We start from the raw sequence: 16,679 nt of genomic DNA, 5'->3' as shown, positions 1-16,679 counted from the left end.
GACAATGGAAGACTTAGGCAAATTTAGCTATAAGGAACAAATCGAATATATAGTATAATTGGAGTCAAATTGTATATTGAAAACTAAAATAGTAGTGAATTTGCTTGCTAGAGATAGGTTTATTCGAGTCTTCAATCGAATTTTCGTTAGAATTCGATTGAGATTACTTCTTATTATTCCCTCTATTGCCTTTTAATTTAGGGTGTTTTTTAAAGCATCTATACTCCAAATGGCCCTTCTTACCACAATGACTACAATAAGGAGCTTTATTTTTATTTTTAAAGCTAGCCTTATTAGCATTTGATTCGAAATTTGATCGCATTCTAGCTTCTTCAGATATTAGCCCGGAAAAAAGCTTATTTAGATCAATACTAGCTTCATTTTTTGCTAGTTCCTCGTATTTTCTGGAGACAAAACCATCGAAAGAGCTAGGTAGGCCTCTAAAAAGAAACCATGCTATAAAAACTTCAGGGATATCGTATTTCGACTTTAGGTGGCTATACGATGATTGAATAGAATTAATGTATTCATCCATTCCTTCTGAGCTGGTATAATTCGATTCTGTTAATCTATTCAGGCATATTCCCATTAACTCGAAGGAAGATAATCCAAAAATCGAATTAATAGAATCCCATAGGCTTTTAGCTGTAGTTTTATCACTAAATCTTTCGACTAATTCGTAGCTAATTATAGACTTTATAGCTCCGAAAGCTCTTTCTTTGTTTATTTCATATTCTACAAGCTTTTCTTCATAGTCGATTGCTAATTCAGGTGAAATAGCTTTTCCGAATTCGTCTATGTATAGAGCTTTATTTGGTGGCGTTTCTGTACCATCGATATATGGCATAAAGCCATTCATTTCGAGAAAAAGCTTAGCTTTATTAATCCATTCAATATAATTAGATCTGCCTCTCAAGGGATCAAATTTAAAAGAAATACCAGAAACCATTTTTAAGCACTTAGTTTATATGCTAATTGGTATTATAAACTGGTTTTATTCTAATACTATTTTATATTGAAATAGTATTAGAATATAAATGGATTTGAATGATAAATCGATTTAAAGTTCGATTATTTGGCTCAGGAGATTATTAGACCAGCCACTTCTTAAATTAGCTCTTTATTTTATTCTATATAAAATGAAGACTAAATAAGCTAGGGCACCTTGGTATGAAGAATATTGATATATCACCCGCTTTGGGTAGCTTATAGCGTAAATATATCGTCTAGGGACCTAATTTTATTCGCTCAATTAGGTTTAGCTTCAGGGACGCAGGCCACAGGGTCTAATTTTGTAGGTGATATCGATGTAAATTCGAAATATATTGATTCGATTTTTCGATATTCGACAGCTCAATAGTCAATATATGACCTTAAATCAAGCTTATTTCCTTTCAAAGCTAGTGTGAACTAGCCGGGCTTATAACCTATTAGAGGTTAAATCTTATATTATAATATAAGTGATTGTGGAAGACTTACTAGGATTTAGCTTATAAGGGACAAATCGAATATATAGTAAAATTGAAGTCAAATTGTATATTGAAACTAAAATAGAGGTGAATTTGCTTACTTTTCTAAGGTTTCTTGAAAGAATATCCTAGATTTATATAATTTGTAATGTAATTCTAGTATTTTATATGCTTATAAATAAGATCGATTTAAATCGAATCTTATAGAACCATTTTATGTAATAAAAAGAAAGTACAACCAATCAAATTTAATCAATTTAGCGATCATATTTCATATGCTTCCATTTCATTCCCTTTCATTCCATTCATTTCTAAATCATTTTGATAAGAGATACAGTTAACTATATTGTAATATTATTATATAAGTATATAATATAATATCATATTATTCATTTATTATATAATAATAATATAGCTTATTAGTGAAATATTGATAAGTGATTTACTATAACTATTATGGAATTTCACAATATTCTGGGCAAAATCGCATCCACACTAGCTTGTTGTTTGAACTCGTGTTCCCGGCTTTGGGTAAATATCGGCTCGAGGTATTCAAATAGTCTGTAAGCAGAATCCCATCTTCTAGATATTGGTGTTGGTACGAGAAGGATACGGAAGACGTAGCACCCACGAATATCGTAGGTCCTGTATGTCTAATTGTATTCTATCTAAAGAGCTAGCTACGTATTGAAAGTAGTAAGTCTTATAAAGACTTACTGAAAGAGCTAGTGTCTTTCGCATTCGCTTAGGGCTTTATTACAGTAGCTAAATTACAGTGGTAATTGAATTGAAGTCATTCACTTTGTTCACACAATTGGATATTATAATCTTGGAAAGAAAGGCATGTATTTAGCGAGCTTATCCTCCATATGTGCCACATATTGGATGGTAAATGATAACCGGCTGACATCTTACTTCCATTCACAGGACGCACTCGCAAAAATTCCCATTGCTATAATTTGAGGTCTCAAGACATTCTTCGAAGATTTTTTCTCTTTCCACGAAATCTTAGGCCATTTTTAGAGCTTGCTAAGGAATATATTATCGTTTTTAGTTTCCAGGTCGCTTATAAGATTGGTCGACTCTGCCGAATGATTAGATCAGAACACTGTGCCACAACTGAAACATCGAATTCTTCAACGGAGTCTTACAGGCATAATTAGCTGTGCCACTTATGACTTCATGAATGCTACGTTGGACTTACATTATTCTCATACTTTGCTACCTGGCTACACTCCACTACTCTACTTTACAACCATTTTATGTTCTCACCTTCTTACTGTGGAAAATAGAGCAAGATAATTTGGTCGTGGCTTCCATCCAATTTTTCGATTCCTTCTGTTATCATATCTGACACTTTTTTGCATATTTTAAATCTGTATGAGTCCCGCGAGGTTGTAGCCTGGTCTGAATCTGCCCACAATTTCTGCAACATAGTCCTGAAATTGGAACCTAAGAGTCACGATTTTTTTGATGAGTAAAACTACTGCCATTCCCATAATTCTTCCGAGGCCCTTCCTAAAAAGCAAAAAAATGGCAAAGAAATAGATGGTACAAAAGGCTAATTGTTTTTCGAACACCTGAGTGATTAGCATTTTTGGTACAACACAACGACGTTATGTGTATTATAGTCACGTACACGGCAGTAGCTTTCCACAATGACGGCTATTCTTGATCAATTTGGAATACGAGAATTAAAGTAATAATTGATATTCTACAGCTGGATATGGTGATGAATTGGATAAAACTGTGCCATAAAATACCACGGCTCTTGAGAGAATTGATGTTCGAACGGACCTATCGAAATTAATTATTCGTAACGGAGGCTGACCACACTTCAGCCCATCCCCAGTCAGCACTTGTCTTACTGAAAGTATGGCCTCAGAAAATAAGACGATATACCAGTGAAGTCTTTTCGCCAAGGAACTCCCATCAATCCAGCCTCAAAGTCACGCTGTTTCCACAAAGTAGGATACCAGTGATGTATTCATCTCAAATCTCACCAACGCTATGCGAGATTGCCACGCTTGACATGGGGTATTGGAGAATTTTCTAGACTGAAACAGTCAATCAACCAATATCAGGGTTGTGATGGGGTCTCACCATACATGGAGTGACAATTAGAAGAGTCTTCAGACGTATTAAGTGGAAGACAGCCTCGAATACTGCATTGCTTTCCCTGTAGGTACATGCCAATAAACGTTGGCAGTAATTTAAATTGCTTACAACTCTTAGTAAAACTTCAAAGGTTATTCCAATTACCAATGAGGTTGGAGAGATTGGTTCTTCCCTCTCACACTCTTCTCCACTTTCAGTATTCAGACCCTAGATCCTTCAACTTCGCATGGTTTGATGCATCGTCCACAGAGCCTCTCGAATTCTGATAGCACGCTTGGCACTTGCCACTCTAGGAGAGAACAACAAATCTACGACTTATCACGATGCGTGGGGAGATAGATTGTGCCTTGAGTCACTCAATGCCAAAGCTGTAGTTGAGGAGTTGAGATTTGATGTGTGATAAAATGTTGTTCAAGTATTATTACTATAATACAATATTCCCGTGTAGTATGCTATGATTTCACTTTTATGTGAAACCTGCTATTTTAGAAGTTGCTCTGGATGTGAGAAGTTTAAGACGCCCCTACTTTACACGGCACAGGACGAACTCCTGGAATATTTCTGTCGACTTGGGGCGTCCTAAGGTAAGCCTCCTATGTTTATACTGGTATATTAGGTCCTGTCTCTTGTGAATGGGACTATATCTCTAAGCACTTCCTTCAATAACTTCAACGATTTCAGCGGAATCTAATCCAACTCTCTATCGCCTGCAGATCTAAGATTATAAACACTACCTGCACTTGCTTCTTTACAATATAAACAGCCAAAGGTATTTAGAGACCTAGCTCCTGGGGATCTTACGCTATAAATTAAAGTTATATCTGTGCAGCCGTCAAAATTATGTCCTCCCAAAACTCTAGACGCTCTCAAGTTGGTCAAAGCTCAAGCTCTAGAAATTTTAGATATTCAACAACCCAAGTGAGTCAAGGGTTAATATTCATAGTTCACCAGTTCACCATTGTATTACTCAAAATCTGTTACCAAACTCCCCCCAGTTTTTTGGTTGTCATGATTTTGGCCCGAAATTCTGTCTACTGCTCTTGAATTGCCCTCCACAGATTATAGAACTAACGTATAACAGGAGAGCATAGCTCAAATCATCGAATCACTCAACGCGCACCGTGTAAATACGCTCACGGAGCTCTGTAGAATTGAGCGATTAGCTGCAGCTTCCAATGAAGAGGAGCTACTTCTCATTCGAGATGCCTTGACTACAGCTTGGACTTATTATGTCACATCCCACAATTTACTCAATGAACTCCGTAATTTGACGCCAAATTACACTTTCAGCAACGATCTACTTGATGATGCCAAATGGAGGGTGGCTAGCGATTCGAACAGTGACAGAGGTTGGAATTACGCCTGGCTGATCTTGACCAAAATACATGATGCGTAAGTCCAAGCCATTGATTTCTTGTATTCTTTGTGAGACAGGGTCAGAACATATATTGATTAACGCGTGTTAGCGGGATGATCCAAACACATGCGGAAAGTGAAGCGGCCAAACCCGAGATGTGGGGAGGTCGGTATCCAGAAGCCGAGGAGGCAGCTCAGCTCGCTGCTTGCTTTGAGTATGAGTGGCAGGAAGCCCTGGATCGAATGTTGAGACATTGGATGACTCCTCCAACTAATTCTGGATACTAAACTCAGCATCTGTGTATCTCTTGGGTACTTATGAGCAAGAAAAATGGCGATCAACCATTACAGTGGCTTGGGACACTTGTTACATTGCGCCATACCATCGTCAAATCTTTTATGATTTTAGGGATCTTCGACAGTATGTGTCCCGGCAGTTCCATTTTCTTGCTATTCAAAATGGTGTAAATAGTATCCTTAGCATTGCAGACAAAGTAGACAGGTTCGTAAGAGATTTTACGGGGAAAGAGGTGTTGGAAATATTTTGAGGCAGATTACAAGAGAAGACTGGATTCGTTTTCTTTTTATTTCCCTTACTCAAGTTGTTTGACCCTTACCGGTTTTGATTTATAGAGTTGGACGCAGTTTTGCAAGCCAAAAAAATAGATGAGATTTAAATCTGAATATTTACCAATGTGTAGAGCATTGCAAATAACGCAAAAAAGAGACAAAATGAACATGCGAAAATGATGATTTCTGGATAGAACATGTATGCCGTCCGACTTTCTCACACATTTAGAAAGAATCCTCTTCAGGAAAGCGAAGAAAGCCCTTACCAAGCTCTGAGTGACGACTGAACATCACATCATCTGGACAATTTCTGAACTTTGCTATGCTAAGATATCGAGGCCGTAGAAAGATTGGATGAAATCGTATAGCTTTACGATTATAAGGATAAGAGAAGTTTTGCAATAGAGGTCCCTTGTCATGAAATGCTTGATAACATTGAAAACACCCCTCTTTGGGTATGTAAAGTAATATTCCAGTCTCAATGATGGACCTGAGAGCTCAGAATAAATGCCTTGAAGATCGGAGTAGCATAAAACACCAACACACTGGTGTTTGGAGCTTAGAGTTCGTCTTCGTGTGGATTGACAAAAAAGCATAGATGTTCTCCGACACTAACATGGAATCTAAATCAATATATAGAATTGTGTTCAAGGCTTCTTGAGGATGTCCTACACAAAGCTGTTGTCCCATATCAAAAGAAAATCGATCTCACCGGCAAGCCGTCGCTCAATATGCTTTCCATCTGTTCAACTTGCTTTCACTCCACTCAGAATTCACAAAAACAGTTTATGAATGATGAGCATGTAATCTTGAGACATCTATTGAGATGACTACTAGGTAGTTGTCAATTTATAAGTGAATACTGTAGTTTGTGAATTCACCTTTGCCAAATTTGAAGCCTTGAAGCCTCGCCCCCTTGCTATCTCCTCTGAACACTCACGAGAACCAAAGAAAACGATTTCCTTTAGTGAATCGATGGATAGAAAACTAAACGAACATATCTCTACATAAACTCTTTCCCCCCAACTTTTGTTTTGCAAAACAACAACCATCCAAGATGTTTCCCATCATGGTGTCCCCTGTCATCTCGTCCTCCGAGCCAGGCAAGGAGAGCAAACTTACCAGAGCTTGGAAAAGAATGTCTGGTGAATCTCAAGCAACCGATTCAAAATTACCTGGCGAGAAAATTTCAAGTGATTTGAGACGCATTTCAACAGTTAATTCCAAAGGAATGAAACCCCCTCTTGAGCCACACCAAAGACGTGCCAGCGTCCAGATGGAGCCGGCTACGAAGAAAATGGACTCTGTTGGAGAAGAAGCCGCCGGTGAACTTGGCGGTTTTGGTGGACTTGGGATCAATTTCTATGATCATTTTGGTAACAAAGTTGCGCCACAGGCAATTGAACCTCCCCAACTCCCAAGAAGTCAATCCCCTCAAGTACCAAAGACTCAATCTCCTCGAGCGCCAGGTACTCAGAAGCCAGTGTCGCCGCTTCCAAAAGGTACGTGCCTTCTTCCCTTCGTCATATATTTTCCCACCTCACTTTATGGAGAAAACCTACCTTGTCAGACGATTAATTGTTGTTCTGTTTACAGATCCACCTGTTGTCGCACGATCACCTTTGGTAATTCGCGAATCCTTCACTCGAAACTTCAGCTTTCCTGAAAATCCAGACCCAGAAGCTATTGTCGATAGCGACGCTTTCCTTGGTAGTCTTCTGGAGAGGACCCTACGCGAGCAATCCGAAGCTCTTTGTCCGAGTCCAACGGGGAGCAGAAAGAGCTCTATTCGCATCAATACACCAAAGAGTAGCCGTCAAGTCTCTGCCGCCAAGCCAATTGCCACTTGTGATGCTCTTGGAATAAGAAATTATACGGCACCAGCGAATATGACTTCTTCGTCTGCGCTCACGTATACGCCGACCCGAGGCCCAAAATTAGGCATTACAACATCAATACCACATTCGCGAATTTTGAGCTTGCGATCACCCAGCGTTTCTGAGTCAGGAGTGGTTGATTATTTTAGTTCTGGAGTTATCAGTAAAGAAAATAGTGGTTTTACTCCCGAGTCGCTGATAAATGAAACGCTGTTCCCACTAAATTCGAAGATTTACCGAATCCCATCATCCCCTACAATTGCCAAGCGCTCTTCCCGAAATAAGCCGTCTAAGCCACAACGTGGTGAGCTTTACTTCTTCGAACACGAACGACAAAAGATTGAACAACTCGTTGCGCAAAGTAAAAATCGAAATTGTACAGAGCATCAAAATTGTACCGATTGTATTGAGAAGGAATACGCATATTACGAGAACAAAATCATGTCTACCTCAATGCCCCCAGAGCGTCGCCAGCAGATCATGAAGGCTAATAGATCTATTCGCAATATCAAGAATGTGAGTTGAACTCTTTCTCTTGGTCTCTAATTCATGCTAATAGTTTGCAGGAGCTTGAGAACCTTCTTGAGGACGAACTCATTGCTTATGACGTGTATGAGCTTGTGGTTAGCAAACTTCCCTCAGAAATCAGCTTGAACTCGACGTCCTCCCCCGCTCCTCGTGCCAACGCTGTCGCTCCAGCACCAGTTGCACCAGTTGCCGCATTCTCACAATTGAATGTCAATAACGATAACCCTCCACCATCATACCAATCTACTCCAAACCTTCCTCCTCGCGGACCAACACAACCACCTGCTCGACCAGAAGTCGGACGTGCCACCGCTCTTTACCGTTATACCGAACCTGAAGACTGCAACTTCGATGTTGGTGACACTATCATCATCTACGAATACATGAACGATGATTGGTGGATGGGCAAGAACGAAAAGACCGGAAAAGAGGGTGTGTTCCCATCGAACTACGTTCAGAAGCATCAAAACCAGTCTCCTCAGGGTGCCTATTATGGCAATGAGAAGGCCACATACTCCCCTTATGGTTCTCAACAACAAGGATCCGCACCACCCGGACCAAGCAACCCTTACAATAGCTCCGTTCCCCCAATGGCTGTCGCAGAACAACCTACTGAAGACAAGACTAGCAAGGGTGGAGAGATGGGTAAGAAGTTTGGTAAGAAATTGGGTAATGCCGCTATCTTCGGTGCGGGAGCTACGATCGGTGGAAATATCGTTAACTCGATTTTCTGAATATTTCCTTGGTTATACTTCTCGAAGTAAAGATTCTCCAACGTCTGTATAACAATTACTCAGGGGGGGGAAAAGACAGCCTTTTCCTATCTCCAAGTACTGATAGGGGTTTGAATTATTTACAGCTGGCTTCTTCACTCTGAAGGGTCACTATTTTCGAGTCTGGAGTTTACTCAAATTACGGCAATGCCTGTTTTGATTACAGTGCTGCCCTTCTCGGTTTCGTATACTCGGAGTTTTGGCAGGAATTGAATCCTTTTCCGTATTCGCGGGTTTTGCACTATCTATGAAAGGACGACTGGACTTTCTTAATATTATGTTTTGGGATTCGCATACAGATTACTTTCCGGTTGTACCTAGAGATACCTGATTACTGAATAAAACGGATCTTTCTTTTTAATGACGAATGTTCTACAAATATATCATGATGATATGTGCATCGTGATAGTTTCTCCCTTGTATTGACAAAGAGCCATATCACGTGTAGATAACAGATCGATAACTCTTCGGAGAAGAATACAGCCGCCGCAAATGAGTACCGTGCACACCACCAAAATAATACGCATTTTCGAGAACTCAATTTCGGCATGTTGTTTCTTTGCCGAAGAGCACGTCGACGTCACTGTCGCTGTTGCCCCGCATTGCACAGAATCCTTAGTATTTATCAACAACCCACCTATCCACGCTCTCGTTCCTTCTCGTTCCTTCTCGTTCCTCTTTATATTAACGATTAATTCTAAGACACGCATCATCACTTCAAAACTCAAGTCCTCCAAATACAATCGCAATGCAAGCTCAACATGGACACAGCGCAGCTTGCTGCAACATCCCACCTATTGTATCCAAGGGATATGAAAATAAGGGAAAATATGAGACCATTGGCGGCTTAAAGACCTGTAAGTGCTCCGTAAACCGAACCTGGGAATACATCTACTGCCACATCATTGGATTTCTTTGCTACAGAGCTTCCCTTCCCCCATTACCATGCCCTCTCCCCCCCGCTAAACTCTAGCTAATATGTCCCTTTTCTAGATGTTACCGGTCCAGCCGACGCAACAAAAGCTATCTTCATCATTTACGACATTTTTGGCTACTATCCCCAAACCCTACAAGGCGCTGATATCCTCGCCAATGCCGACGAACATAACAAATATCTCGTTTTCATGCCAGACCTCTTTGAGGGAAACCCAGCTGATATTAGCTGGTATCCACCTGACAATGAAGAGAAGCAAAAGAAGTTAGGCAATTTCTTCCAGACGACGGGAGCTCCACCAAAGGCTGCTGGAAGAGTTCCAGACTTAGTCAAGGCTATGGCTGAGAAATATTCTTCGATTGAGAAATGGGCTGTCCTTGGGGTGAGTGATTCTTGGATTGAATGTCTATGAATTGAAGCTCTGTAGCTAATTTGTGCTCAAATAGTTCTGCTGGGGCGGTAAAATTGTTTCCCTTACCACCTCTGCTTCCTCGAACCCTTTCGTGGTAGCTGCTGAGTGTCACCCCGCTATGGTTGATTCCAAGGACGCCAGTAATATCAAGATTCCTACTATTCTGCTAGCATCGAAAGATGAAGATGCGGAGGAGGTGAAGAAGTTTGAGGCAAATCTTACTGGGGAGAAACATGTTGAGACTTTCAAGGATCAAATTCATGGGTATGTTACTTCCATTCTTTGTGCAATTTCTATATGCTGATGTCTTTGGAAATAGATGGATGGCTGCACGATCGGATCTTGAAGACGAGAGAGTTAAGAGCGAGTATGAGAGAGGATATAAGACGCTCATTGAGTTCTTCGGAAAACATCTCAAGTAGGAGCTTTCTTCTTGTCTTTTGGGATATTAATCCGTCAAGAAAGTTTGCTAAGGTCTGTAGGGCCAATAATACTGGCGGAGCAAGACTTTAATAGGAATTGGTTGAATATACATTCATAACGCACTTGATTGTTTGTCCCGCCGCTAAAATGATTGTGATCACTAAGCTCATGGGACCCAATATTCATTGAGCTAATTTGTAACATTCGAATGATAGAGCCTGTCATGGACTTGCTGGCTTTGTGTGCATCATTATCCTGTAACAAACTATTCAAATCGACCTTCCTCTCATTGGGATCACCGTGGATTATATATAACCTTCACTCTTTGTACCTATCCACATTCCATGAAGCTCTGTATAATTACGACCCTCCCCCTCCGCCTATCATCACTCAAGCAACAACACTAGGCTCATAGAACACGCAGCACATCCCTTCAACCCCCAAAGTCTTTGCCTCGCCCTTGAACCATTTATGTGCTTCACAGGACTCATCGTAGTATTTCAAATCCTCCATGTTCTTAAACTCAGTCTTTGCGACCAAGGAATAACCTTGGGTGCGGGGATCGTTGGCTTGAGATTCGCCAGCTTGTAGGGAGACGATGTAGGGAGCTGAGTTCTAAACAGGAGCGTTAGTTGGTTATGAGGGGGAGAGAATGGACACGATTGATTACCTTGACGGCCTTCTTTGATAAGGTCTCGTAGTTCTTGAGCATTGTGTCCCTGGATGCTTGGGAGGGCACTTTGAACATGGTTATGCGGATTACGCCGGCCATTTTTGCTGTGTTTAGAATGAGCGATATTGGAGGATTTTGAGATGTGTGAGATGTGATGTTTCACCTAGTTGGTGAATGCGATTGTATACTTTCAATTTTTAAAATTAGAAATGAAAAGAGAATCAGAAGAGTACTTGGCCGGAGTGCTTTTATATATCAAAGACCTTGTGGAGAGGCTCGGACTACCAAGCTACTAATGACTACTATGAATACCTTGCACCAATTGATAGCAGAATGGATAATTGCGGCTTCAGCTGACGAATACAGAACTAATGTGCAATCGAATTCTTCCAAGCAGTGAAGCTGGGCTCAACATAGATAGCGATGCGCGCTTATGCGACCCGAGGGTATTAGAGCGATGTTGAGCTGAGTAGTTGGTGGGGCAGTGATATGTACGAAGTCGTGGGTGCTTGGAGTGGTGGGTTCTTGTGAGATGGTGGGTCGAGAGGGGGGTTTGTGGGGACGGAAATGTTTCCGCGAGATGGGGATGAGAATTTGGGATTGGAGGGACAAATTGAAGATATAAAGAGGTGTATTGGCTGGGGTTTAGTTGTTTGGTATCTTTTGTTGATTTTGGATATAGAGTAGTACTCTTGCAAGACTCACGTAATGGCTAGGGGGGGGGTCGACTTGATGAGACGCGCCGATGATGTACACTAACGCGTTGATAACGCATATCGGATCAATTGATGGGATTATCGAAAGTTCCTTTTTACCCATCCAAAAGCGTGCAACCTCAGACGAAGGAGCAATCTATTGGCGATGTGAATGTATTGGACGTCCAAGTTTCTGTGAAACAAGGCTGCATGCAGGTCTTTCAAGGTAGGATTTGATGCAACCTCAGCCTCAGCGGAGATATATCAAGTGATACCCCGCGATGACTTGACGAAGGTGTGAGTGGTTTCTGCGATTGTTGTTTCATTAAAACCACTCTGTGGCCAAACTTTCCATCTCATGTATCAGCAGGCTCGTATGGAAAGCCAACTTGCAAATACGTCGGACGCTCTCGACGCTATTAAGGTCTTGTACGACACGGGCAAATATGCAGATATGAAGATCCGCTGCGAAGATAAAGTTTTTGATGTTCATCGTGCGATAGTTTGCATCCGATCACCGGTGATTGCTGCGGCTATGGATGATGATCGTTGGGTGTGTAATATTCCAGATCAAGATCATGTGCATTTTCTCACCAAACTCTAGGAAGAAGCTGCAAAGGGCGAATACCATATGAGTGATGAGAAGCTGCCAATTGTGGAGGCGATGATCAATTATTTGTATTGTGGAAGTTACGATGATCAGGTAGCCTTGGAGAGTAAAGCTTCAGATGATGATTTGCAGATTGGATTGCCGTCGAGGCCCCCCAAATCGGTGACAGAACCAATCGAGGGTCCTTGGGTCCAACGGCGAGTTGAAGTTAAGCAGCATAATTATAGAGGATTCGGTCAGCAGGTTCAAGGCGCTCCCCTTACGAAACCATCATCATTACTCTTCAACGCCAAAGTGTACATTATCGCCGATAAATACATGATCCCAGCTCTCAAAAGCCTAGCACACGAGAACTTTAAAAAGAGTTTGAGAGAACATTGGAATACTCCAGAGTTTGCTGCTGTTGCAGAGTTCCTTTGGGACAACACTCCTGGGTCTGACACGCTACTTAGGAAAGCTGTGACCGCAACTGCTGCGACTTACATAGATGTTTTACTTGATAAAGAAGAGTTTGTAGATTTCATGTCAGAATATGGAGAGTTTACTGTAGATATTATGAAGAGGATGAAGGGAAAGGATAAATCGGTTGCGCCTGCTTTCGGTTTTGCCCAAAGTGCCATGTTTGGAGGAAACATGGGGCGGTGATATTACCTAGATATATGAGGCAATTATGATTCTTTGAGGTCATTTGTGGTCATCTTTGTGTACGTATCGATTTTTCTTTTCAAAACTCTCCATGAGACTTATATAAGCAGAGTGGAAGCAGTAGAGTCTCAATCGACCGCTTCTGTAGACAACATCCAAGAGCATGAACTTCCAAAAAAATCCCCAAGCCGTTATTACATGAATTAACTTGAGGAGCATGAAATCATATGAACTTTGCTCAACAGATATGAGCAAGCTAGCCACTGACTCAAGTTTGAGTCCTCGTGAAATCGAGGATAATCATAATAAACACGTGACTGACGCGCCCATGTACTCGCTATCTCCTCGTCCATAACCTTTCTTCTTTAGATAATGGAAATGGAAACGAGAGAATCCGACAGTTCATTATCTCAAGAGAGCTTTGCAAATATAGAAAACGAAGAACATATGTTAATCGAAAATCTAATGGATGGTGCATCCGTCTCACGTCTATCATCGGCATAGGGTAGTTTAGCACATGAGGAAGATGAGGGACACGATAATGTGTTGAGCGATGAAAATTCTACAATGAAGACGTTGGCGTCTGATATCAATGGCTAATCGTCAGGGGGGGGGGGGGAGCTTGCCGAGATCAAGGCCACAACGCAATTTTGGGATGGCGTGCAAATATTGTATATTATGTCAAGCTCAGTCCCCCCCCCCCCCTTTTTTTTTTCTTCGGAAATCTCAGGTATCAACACTTTCTGGCGATGACGATGGCGACAAAGACGACAAGTGCAACCATGGGAATATAAGTTCCGTGCCGGTAAGCAAGCTGTTTGGACGGCTTATTTCTTAAGTTTATTGATGGATGTTGACGCCAGCTTTAGTCATTGAAATACATAGAAGTGAAGAAGAAGAAGAAGACATTGTGACAACGGGATTGATGACCTTTCCAGAAGGTTATAGTCGAGATCAGCTTGTGGCATCGGTACCTTCTTCATCAATCAAATTTCTTTTCAGCACAGTTAAAAATCGAGACAGCCCACCTTGGAGTGAAGCATTCTGCTTCCATAATTGGTGTTATTCGATTCTTCGCTGGGGGCTGGGAAAGTATAGCGATGCTACTTTACATAAAGTTTGCAAAAGTCTTTCAATTTCCCCAGCGTGGGAGAATATGGCAGAATCTGAAGCTTGCTTGTATGACCTGGTTATCAAAAATAACCTATTATCAGATATGACCGAGCTTGGTCCAAAGTACCAGCCTTTATTCTTGTCGGAGCTACCCCTAGAATTGAGAGCGCTTATCTGGGGACATGTCGACCCATCATCTGCCTATAGCTCGTTTATGATCGTAGCCGGCGAGACATCATGTTTGTTTCCCCAGATGCATCGTCTGACAAACCTTGCTTTGGCATTATACCCCAAATCACATATTGTGCCAAAAATGATCAGGATCTTCGGTACAGATTATATACAGAGCCTCTGTGCTGAGTCAAACACAATTCCAATCACTCACTCAGCAATTGCTTGTTGCTAAAAGCTCGCAATAGGCACTCACGGTATATGTGCAATCAAAATAATCAGTGAGGGTGGATCTTTTTACTCGATTGGTAGAGTTTCTACATCTGACCTCGTTTGGTATGCCGGCTCCCAGAGAGATTTTTTCACAGAGACACTAAACTCTTTTACACTTTCAAATTTAGTAGTTTTCTACTTCAAGACTCGAAAAAAGAACTAAACTTAGTAGGGTCTCAATATAGATGTATACACAAGTCAAAAATTCATCGACAGGATCTGGGATAGAGTTGATCCACCAAGATGGTCACGGGGAAAGTCTTTTCTAAATTATATAAATCGAGATGGGTATGGCCTATACAGATATCCCCCACTTTATATAGGACACGAATATACCACAGAATTAACTTTTTACTTTCGCAAGGAATTTATTACTGGAATGGAAGCTTAATATAGGGAAGTCATGGAGCTCACTGGAGTTTGCAGCAGTATGGCTCTTCACTTACCTCCGAAGTCCAGTGAACGCATATCTTATGTATGGATCAAGCTCGAGGAAAAAAGAATTCGGCGCAACTACGACCCAGCATTCATTGTTAGTCCTACACAAATTGCTTTTCTCCTAGTGCTTGATTGCTGATACCAATTTAGATCCAAACCACACATGGAAGGACATGCCATCTGGGGCCTTATGTACCTCATGACGAGTACAAATGCTACCAGTGGTATCGTTCAACATTCCATGGACAGATCATGGGAATTTTTGTTCAAAACTCTGACTAAAAATTGAAGAACTTGGACATTATAAGTGATGGAATTGAAGTAGAGCCTGCGCAACCACTACTTCACTACGAAACACCAAAACAACGACCTCACATCTACCTCCCTCAAAATTCCAAATATGGAGACTATGATTTTTATTTCAGTTCTACAAAGTTCTCCGAAATAAAGAGGGTAACTCTGTAGGATTAATGAATGCTGTATGGGGATTCTAATAGATTACCTGTATGAGCCACCTGTCGTTTTGGGGCAATGGTATAAAACAGAAGTATCAAGTCATCAGATCATGTACTATAGAAGCCATCCTCCGCCTTCGAAAATAATTTTTCAATCGGCACGATTCGAGAACTCCGAAGAAAGTTTTGTGGTAGATGTCAGTTTCACACATGAGGAACTTCCACTAAATATTGACGAGAATAATCAAGTACAGGTATGTGATCTTAGCCTTGAAGAGGTTCGAAATCTATAACGCAATGATCCCTTTATCAATATCACTAACGGTTGATAGCATATTGCCTGGTGGTTCACAAGCTCCACGGATTTTATTAGCCTCTGGAATCCAGGCGACCAGTCTGCACATGGTGTAGAAATGAGGAAGATTATTTGTCAGGATCATGAATTCTAGTGTAGCAAAATTTAAAAGCTATTTGTACCATAAATTCTAGACTTAGAAAAACTAGAATCTGTCCATTTGAGTATAGATTCTATCATAGAATCTATCATTAGAACCTAAAGGGCATGAGAGTAATTAAATGACACTTGAGAGGGATGAGAGTAATTTACCGTAAATTTTAATTCATAAGAACAAACTTTTCTGGTTCCCCAAATTATATGTTTTAATTCCATACTATAGCCCTGAGATAGGCTCCGTGTTTCAACGGCAAGTTATGCCTTCCTGTAGTGTCACCTCTTCACAGCACTGTTGATAGACCCCATTCCTCAATGCGACTATCACGATGAACCATATCCAATTCACAGAAGCAACAGATTTCCCGCAAGCTCTCACGTCCAACGTAGTCTAGTCCAGAGATCCTATTCTCCAAGATGACCATTTGTGCTCGATTAATATCGGAGCCAAATCGCGCAAGCTGTCTGGATTACAGCCGTAGTATGATCTGATTCCATATGCCATCTATAGATTTGCGAATTTTCGGGGTGGAGAGAAGAAGAAAAAATGGGTTTGACGCTGTATAACCGTGTCTTCGGGCTTGTGTATCCAGATTCCAGGGTCATTCGACTGCTGGCACAAAAATAGATATAGAATGCAGGCCAAATTTAGCAGCGGCAGTAGAACTTTGTTTGGTGTTGTAATATGCGATAAC

General features: G+C 41.1%; 7 protein-coding genes across 9 annotated transcripts; 5 read left to right on the top strand and 2 right to left on the bottom strand.

Annotated features, from left to right (window-relative positions):
- Positions 1-12: 12 nt before the first annotated feature.
- Positions 13-1,566, bottom strand: BCIN_09g03840 (hypothetical protein). Its single transcript, XM_024695089.1, has 2 exons — positions 1,480-1,566; positions 13-1,427 (listed from the first exon to the last, which is right to left on the bottom strand). Exon 2 carries the CDS (start codon positions 947-949, stop codon positions 164-166), a length of 786 nt encoding a protein of 261 aa, XP_024550882.1. The 5' UTR covers positions 950-1,427; positions 1,480-1,566; the 3' UTR covers positions 13-163.
- A 2,343-nt stretch (positions 1,567-3,909) lies between these two features.
- Positions 3,910-5,288, top strand: BCIN_09g03830 (hypothetical protein). Its single transcript, XM_024695088.1, has 3 exons — positions 3,910-4,505; positions 4,669-4,979; positions 5,054-5,288. The coding sequence occupies exons 1-3, from the start codon at positions 4,428-4,430 to the stop codon at positions 5,229-5,231; spliced, it is 567 nt and encodes a 188-aa protein (XP_024550881.1). The 5' UTR covers positions 3,910-4,427; the 3' UTR covers positions 5,232-5,288.
- Positions 5,289-6,226: 938 nt separating this feature from the next.
- BCIN_09g03820 (hypothetical protein) lies at positions 6,227-9,077 on the top strand. Of its 2 annotated transcripts, XM_001551525.2 has the most exons (3): positions 6,227-7,015; positions 7,110-7,906; positions 7,957-9,077. In XM_001551525.2, the coding sequence occupies exons 1-3, from the start codon at positions 6,571-6,573 to the stop codon at positions 8,650-8,652; spliced, it is 1,938 nt and encodes a 645-aa protein (XP_001551575.2). In that variant the 5' UTR covers positions 6,227-6,570; the 3' UTR covers positions 8,653-9,077. The 2 variants fall into 2 exon arrangements, with proteins under 2 accessions (XP_001551575.2, XP_024550880.1); XM_024695087.1 differs by lacking the exon at positions 6,227-7,015 and having other exon boundaries at positions 7,697-7,906.
- A 145-nt stretch (positions 9,078-9,222) lies between these two features.
- Positions 9,223-10,582, top strand: BCIN_09g03810 (hypothetical protein). Of its 2 annotated transcripts, XM_024695086.1 has the most exons (5): positions 9,223-9,548; positions 9,685-10,007; positions 10,072-10,301; positions 10,357-10,455; positions 10,520-10,582. In XM_024695086.1, the coding sequence occupies exons 1-5, from the start codon at positions 9,440-9,442 to the stop codon at positions 10,548-10,550; spliced, it is 792 nt and encodes a 263-aa protein (XP_024550879.1). In that variant the 5' UTR covers positions 9,223-9,439; the 3' UTR covers positions 10,551-10,582. The 2 variants fall into 2 exon arrangements, with proteins under 2 accessions (XP_024550879.1, XP_024550878.1); XM_024695085.1 differs by having other exon boundaries at positions 10,357-10,582.
- A 30-nt stretch (positions 10,583-10,612) lies between these two features.
- BCIN_09g03800 (hypothetical protein) lies at positions 10,613-11,916 on the bottom strand. The gene is made up of 2 exons (XM_001551527.2): positions 11,131-11,916; positions 10,613-11,075 (listed from the first exon to the last, which is right to left on the bottom strand). Exons 1-2 carry the CDS (start codon positions 11,230-11,232, stop codon positions 10,851-10,853), a joined length of 327 nt encoding a protein of 108 aa, XP_001551577.1. The 5' UTR covers positions 11,233-11,916; the 3' UTR covers positions 10,613-10,850.
- A 182-nt stretch (positions 11,917-12,098) lies between these two features.
- BCIN_09g03790 (hypothetical protein) lies at positions 12,099-13,282 on the top strand. Its single transcript, XM_001551528.2, has 2 exons — positions 12,099-12,381; positions 12,433-13,282. The coding sequence occupies exons 1-2, from the start codon at positions 12,187-12,189 to the stop codon at positions 13,081-13,083; spliced, it is 846 nt and encodes a 281-aa protein (XP_001551578.1). The 5' UTR covers positions 12,099-12,186; the 3' UTR covers positions 13,084-13,282.
- A 1,680-nt stretch (positions 13,283-14,962) lies between these two features.
- BCIN_09g03780 (hypothetical protein) lies at positions 14,963-16,096 on the top strand. The gene is made up of 3 exons (XM_024695084.1): positions 14,963-15,172; positions 15,229-15,787; positions 15,866-16,096. The coding sequence occupies exons 2-3, from the start codon at positions 15,560-15,562 to the stop codon at positions 15,980-15,982; spliced, it is 345 nt and encodes a 114-aa protein (XP_024550877.1). The 5' UTR covers positions 14,963-15,172; positions 15,229-15,559; the 3' UTR covers positions 15,983-16,096.
- Positions 16,097-16,679: the final 583 nt, after the last annotated feature.

This window comes from Botrytis cinerea, chromosome 9 (genome assembly GCF_000143535.2).
Source record: "Botrytis cinerea B05.10 chromosome 9, complete sequence".
Classification (NCBI taxonomy): Eukaryota; Fungi; Ascomycota; class Leotiomycetes; order Helotiales; family Sclerotiniaceae; genus Botrytis; species Botrytis cinerea.
This window is presented reverse-complemented; position numbering and strand designations above follow the sequence as displayed.

Coding starts and splice junctions, on each gene's coding strand:
- BCIN_09g03780 (XM_024695084.1), top strand. CDS start 15,560: ATGGGGATTCTAATAGATTACCTGTATGAGCCACCTGTCGTTTTGGGG. Junction 15,788..15,865: donor ACGAGAATAATCAAGTACAG/GTATGTGATCTT, acceptor AACGGTTGATAG/CATATTGCCTGGTGGTTCAC.
- BCIN_09g03840 (XM_024695089.1), bottom strand. CDS start 949: ATGGTTTCTGGTATTTCTTTTAAATTTGATCCCTTGAGAGGCAGATCT.
- BCIN_09g03790 (XM_001551528.2), top strand. CDS start 12,187: ATGTATCAGCAGGCTCGTATGGAAAGCCAACTTGCAAATACGTCGGAC. Junction 12,382..12,432: donor CTATGGATGATGATCGTTGG/GTGTGTAATATT, acceptor ACCAAACTCTAG/GAAGAAGCTGCAAAGGGCGA.
- BCIN_09g03800 (XM_001551527.2), bottom strand. CDS start 11,232: ATGGCCGGCGTAATCCGCATAACCATGTTCAAAGTGCCCTCCCAAGCA. Junction 11,076..11,130: donor TATCAAAGAAGGCCGTCAAG/GTAATCAATCGT, acceptor GCTCCTGTTTAG/AACTCAGCTCCCTACATCGT.
- BCIN_09g03820 (XM_001551525.2), top strand. CDS start 6,571: ATGTTTCCCATCATGGTGTCCCCTGTCATCTCGTCCTCCGAGCCAGGC. Junction 7,016..7,109: donor AGTGTCGCCGCTTCCAAAAG/GTACGTGCCTTC, acceptor TTCTGTTTACAG/ATCCACCTGTTGTCGCACGA. Junction 7,907..7,956: donor CTATTCGCAATATCAAGAAT/GTGAGTTGAACT, acceptor AATAGTTTGCAG/GAGCTTGAGAACCTTCTTGA.
- BCIN_09g03830 (XM_024695088.1), top strand. CDS start 4,428: ATGTCCTCCCAAAACTCTAGACGCTCTCAAGTTGGTCAAAGCTCAAGC. Junction 4,506..4,668: donor TTAGATATTCAACAACCCAA/GTGAGTCAAGGG, acceptor AACGTATAACAG/GAGAGCATAGCTCAAATCAT. Junction 4,980..5,053: donor TTGACCAAAATACATGATGC/GTAAGTCCAAGC, acceptor AACGCGTGTTAG/CGGGATGATCCAAACACATG.
- BCIN_09g03810 (XM_024695086.1), top strand. CDS start 9,440: ATGCAAGCTCAACATGGACACAGCGCAGCTTGCTGCAACATCCCACCT. Junction 9,549..9,684: donor CATTGGCGGCTTAAAGACCT/GTAAGTGCTCCG, acceptor TCCCTTTTCTAG/ATGTTACCGGTCCAGCCGAC. Junction 10,456..10,519: donor TTCTTCGGAAAACATCTCAA/GTAGGAGCTTTC, acceptor TAAGGTCTGTAG/GGCCAATAATACTGGCGGAG.